Source organism: Lactuca saligna, chromosome 4, assembly GCF_052625555.1.
Source record: "Lactuca saligna cultivar CGN05327 chromosome 4, ASM5262555v1, whole genome shotgun sequence".
Classification (NCBI taxonomy): domain Eukaryota; kingdom Viridiplantae; phylum Streptophyta; class Magnoliopsida; order Asterales; family Asteraceae; genus Lactuca; species Lactuca saligna.
This window is the reverse complement of record NC_136420.1, coordinates 126,694,842-126,699,823: the sequence shown is the minus strand read 5'-3', so window position 1 is coordinate 126,699,823 and position 4,982 is coordinate 126,694,842. Positions and strand designations below refer to the sequence as shown.

Sequence of the window (4,982 nt, the reverse complement as noted above, 5' to 3'; positions counted from 1 at the left end):
CAAAAGCTTGCAAATTGCAATACAAACTCACCTAACAGTAAATCTTTGGCTTATGCTTTCATCTTCTTCCCACCACCCCAAACTGCAACAACTAAACCCTAGTCTACCTGTTCCTGATTCTAACCTACCTCACAGTTGCCATGTGAGTTCAATACCTTCCGGGTGGGTTCTGTTGACCAGTAGGTACCATCGATTTATCCAGCAGTCGCTACCATCTTTCCTACTTAAGCTCTGTCCTGTCTTTCCTACCCTTAAGTTAAAAAATCGCTACAGATTCCATCTTTGTTTTTACAACAGTATCCTCTTTACTCCTACTGTCCTTCTCCATTATTGCCATGGATCTTAAAACCTCAAAGTACCTTCATCCTCATCCTCAGGTAAGAAATCATTTTTACGATCAAACACACCGCTTTGTTGGTTTCTTCTTCTTCTTCTTCTTTCTTGTTGTTGATTGTTCGGTTTTTTTTTTTTTTTTCGAACAGGTGAAAGATAACCCGTTTGATGATCGTTTTCCTGATTCTGTTTGTAAGCTCGATCTCAAGGAGACTAGTGATTTGGTTAAGTTGTTCCCAATGGCGAAAAAAGATGGAACTGGGGCAAAGAGTAATGTAGTAATGGAAGCTCCACCTACACCGGGTCGACCCGTTTTTAGTTTCAGTGTTGGGTCGAGAAAGAATGTTCCTTCTAAATGGGATGATGCAGAGAAATGGCTGATTAGTGGTTCAGACTCACCTGCTCATCATCATCTTCATGGGTTTGTGAAATCTCCGGATTTTGTGTCCAAACACTGTAACAATGGCGGTGGAAATGGGTTTTTGGGTAGAACACAACGGCAGGAAAGTCATCAGAAAACAGAGGTTTCTTCAGGGATTATTACAGATGAAAAGGTTTCGAAAGCAATTTGTGTTTTTCAAGAGGACCACCATTATCATCATCATAACTCAAACAGACCTTTCAATGGCGTCTCGTCGTCTGTCTCCTCTGATGTACTCCTAAAAGGTGAACATCGCTTTCTCTCCTTTTTCGTTATCTGATCTTAATCGCAAAAGAATAAATTCATCTACGATTACAGATAAATTCACAGATGGATCGGAAGTCATGGAACCCGATTTTTCGAGATTCAAATGCGTGGTGCCAATCAACGAAGGGTATGATCAATTCAGTTCCATGAAAGACGCATCAACGGAAGTCATTCACGAAGTTAAACAGAGAGACACCGGAACAAATACGACGCCGCCTAGAAACTCCACCGCCTCACACTGCTTCACACCGTTCGAAAGCTTCTCTCCGCCGCCGAACAATACCCCTGCAATGTCAGGCCCATTGTCATTAATGAACCCAAGCAGCTCCTTCGACATTGCAGAGTTACAAGAATGTCATTTCGCGAAGTTACATCTAGAGTCGCCATTCAATTCAGTTGCCTGCAATTGGAGCTCGAGAGAGGAGGAAGAAGAAGACGTATCCAAGAGTCTGAGACACTACGAGATGAACAACGATTGTCCAAAAAGCATTACAGAGCCTAAAGCTTGTTCTTGGGAAGAAGAAGAAAAGATGAAATCCCATTTCAGGTAAATCTCGAAAATGTTTGCGTAATACTTCGAATTAAAAGTCTTAATTAACTTTTATCGATTATATGTAGGTATCAACGAGAAGAAGCAAAGATTCAAGCTTGGGTAAACCTCCAAAACGCAAAAGCAGAAGCTCAATCAAGAAAACTTGAGGTAAAATAAAGAAAAAAAACATCATTTTTGATTTTCTTGAATCATGTAATTTGTCTGCATGCTGTAAATAATGGTGGACAATTGTTCAAGAATTACAGTGTGTCAATTGACTGTATTATGTTGACTTTTTCTGGACTACTACCAGTTTTGTTCCTGATCACATTGAGCCCCTCACCATTTCTTACCCTAAAAATTTAATTATTTACTTTGTTTTTGAACCTCTTTTAGTGTGATATTCCTCGTTTTAATGCAAAAATATGGAATATGTTAGTACATAACTTAAAAGATAACATCAGAAGTCTCCAAGATTTCATTTTTTTTTTAAAATCTTGATGCTTCAAGCCTGCAACTTTCCAAACCCATGTGAAGTTAATAATTTATAGTATACTTTTCTTGAGAAATGAGCTTAAACGTTGAATATTAATAATCCCAAGTGATTAAACTATTAAACTATTACATATTTACATGCAAACGAACGCTTTTGAATTCGACCGAAGTTTATTTCATTGAATGTATGTATGTATTACAGGTAAAGATTCAGAAAATAAGATCGAAATTTGAGGAGAAGATGATGAGGAAGATGGCGAGTGTTAATAGAAAAGCTGAAGAACTTAAAGCTGCAGCTCAGTATGAACACAACCTGCAAATTCAAAAGGCGAACATGCGAGGGAAGAAGACAAAGAATCTCCATGAAAGCTTGCATTTTTCCGGCAATGGTGGCTCGTGTGGTTGCTTCCCATGTAACAATATTGACACTTGATTTATTTATTTAAAGGAACGAACATTTCGAAAGTGATATGACTAAAAAAAAGTTGAGGAATGTTAAAGGAATCAACATAAAACAAAACAAATGGAAAAGGAATGGTGTTGATGTGTCGAAAAAGTGGGATGTGTAGTCAGTTCATGGCAGAAAAAGACTCTTACCCAGCCTCTTATACAGGAATATACAACTTTTAATGCATGATGTACAAGTTGATATATTAGCAAATCCTTTATATACGTGTCAGATTTGTGCATGAATATAAAGCTGGTATTGCTGCGTATCTGTCCTCTCCTGTATAATTTGGTACTACTTCTACATAAGAAGTTACTATGGGGACGATTTGTTTGGTTTTATTCTAAATTTGAAAACGAAAAAAGAAAAGTCACTTTACTATGAATTATAATATAAAGTTCATTATGAAGATGTTTTGTAGTTTTGTTGGTTGTTTTTCTGATCATAAAATGGTGAAACCCATGAACCACAACCAGTGGCAGTTTGTGTCTATGGAAGTGGAGCACATGGCTTCTCTTTGTTCAATGCTTGTGAGGCTATGACTGTCTTCACAAAGTCAAAAACCCATTTGGCAAAGTTTTAGTTGACCAATGTTATCTACCTTGAGAAATTCTTTTTGAAACGATAATTGACTAGATCATCTAGCCTATTAATTAAGATAGTTTGCATTAGGTAGGACGGAGTACCTACAACCGTACCATGCGGTTTGCCAGTACTATGCGGTTCGCTAGGTCAACTGGAGAGTGAGGTGGTAATTTCTTAGGTTTTGCAAAGCGAAAGGAAAGTGAGGGAAAAATGAGGTGATCAAAGGAAAAGGGAAAGATGAAATGTATATACGCCCTTGGGCCTTAGGGGCCAAACTGAAAGTGAGGGAAAAATGAGGTGATCAAAGGAAAAGGGAAAGATGAAATGTATATACACCCTTGGGCCTTAGGGGCCAAACTGAACCGTAGACAGTTGGAATCAAAACCGTAGACAGTTGGAACCAAAACCGAAAACTGTTGAAACCTAAAACCGAGGACAGAACCACTATATGTAATTTGATTTTTGTATTGTTTCTAGTGATTCCCACTATATGTAATTTGGTTTTTGTATTGTTTCTAGTGATTCGGTTTTATACCTGCAAAAGCTAATTTTCACATGGTACAAGTCTTGCAATTGTTGGTACGATTCCAAAAACATAAAAGAATCAATTAAAATATGTTTGTTCGAAAACCAAGTACCTTTAATAAATAGAGCTCAAAGTCTTAATCAAAGCATTACAAGTTCTAAGTACCTTCTAACAAATGAAGGTCAAAGTCTTAAGCAGTGCATTACAAGTTCTATATCAGTAGCTACCTTCTAACAAAGTCATGATGATCCTATTGATGAATGCTTTTATCATTATATTTTTGCTAGTCACTTCGGTCGATTAACATATTTAAAAGTTAATTGTTAAAGACTGACTCCTTGTTTCAGTTAGGGCATCCACAATGCATTAAACTTTATAAAGATCAATGGATTATCATATCATATTTTTACAAACCATATAATTCTATCGTTTTTTCCCTACAATGCATTGAATTCTACAAAATTAAATAGAATATTAAAAAAGGTAATTTATACTATATATTTAATAATTAAAAATTTTCATTTTTTTCATGGAAGAGTTCAATGGTCATTGAATGACACCTAGACTTGTTACCCCATTCAACTTTCTTATTAAACTCACCATTATAAATACTCTTAAAATGAGTCCCTCAGAAATTAGCTTCCTCCATAAACCAAAAGAAACAATAAAAATATGTTTGTTCCAAAACCAAGTACCTTCTAACAAATATGTCTTAATCTTAAACATTCCATTAAAAGTTCTACACAAATAACTACCTTCAAACAAAGTCACAAAACGCCTTTATCACTTGGCTTCTTCTATCGATCTCTTTAAAGTATATATATATATATATATATATATATATATATATATATATATATATATATATATATATATATATATATTTATGGTTTATAAGAGCATTCATAATGCATTGAATTTTTAAAAGTTGAATAAATTGACATGGTTTAAGGTTGTTCCGTTAAAGACGGTCATAAGGGTCATCGTTGAGTATGACATGAACTACATTGATGTGTGTATGTAGTCAAGATAAGATTTGTTTCTTTTATTCGTTGAGAGTTAGACATCTAATACCTTACTAAAAGTTGAACACTAAATGGGGTTGATGGCGATCCATATTTCATGTTGAACATGATGTCGGAGACAAATAAATAATTGATAATACACCTTTAGTATAAATTGTAGCTTAGAGCTCCTAGAATTGATTGTTGATGAGATGACATGCTTCATATGTTGTTAGGGGCCATAGCTCGTTGTAAGACGTCAACTACTGTCTATGTCAGTCTGTAATGAATCTTGTGTAGGTAGGAGATTGTTGAATCTATATATCCAAGAATCATTATTGAGTGACATTGCTAATAATACATGATCCTAT

The 4,982-nt window shown here is 35.4% G+C and overlaps 1 protein-coding gene across 1 annotated transcript; it reads left to right on the top strand.

The window, feature by feature from the left end:
- Positions 1-2,682, top strand: LOC145042780 (uncharacterized). Its single transcript, XM_078991252.1, has 5 exons — positions 1-377; positions 483-999; positions 1,073-1,568; positions 1,640-1,721; positions 2,251-2,682. Exons 1-5 carry the CDS (start codon positions 336-338, stop codon positions 2,479-2,481), a joined length of 1,368 nt encoding a protein of 455 aa, XP_078847378.1. The 5' UTR covers positions 1-335; the 3' UTR covers positions 2,482-2,682.
- The last annotated feature ends 2,300 nt before the right edge of the window (positions 2,683-4,982 follow it).

What these genes read in the sequence shown, in the direction of transcription:
- LOC145042780 (XM_078991252.1), top strand. Translation starts at nt 336, where the DNA reads ATGGATCTTAAAACCTCAAAGTACCTTCATCCTCATCCTCAG. An exon ending in ACCTTCATCCTCATCCTCAG is followed by an intron (nt 378 to 482) that starts GTAAGAAATCAT and finishes TTTTTCGAACAG; the next exon opens with GTGAAAGATAACCCGTTTGA. An exon ending in CTCTGATGTACTCCTAAAAG is followed by an intron (nt 1,000 to 1,072) that starts GTGAACATCGCT and finishes CTACGATTACAG; the next exon opens with ATAAATTCACAGATGGATCG.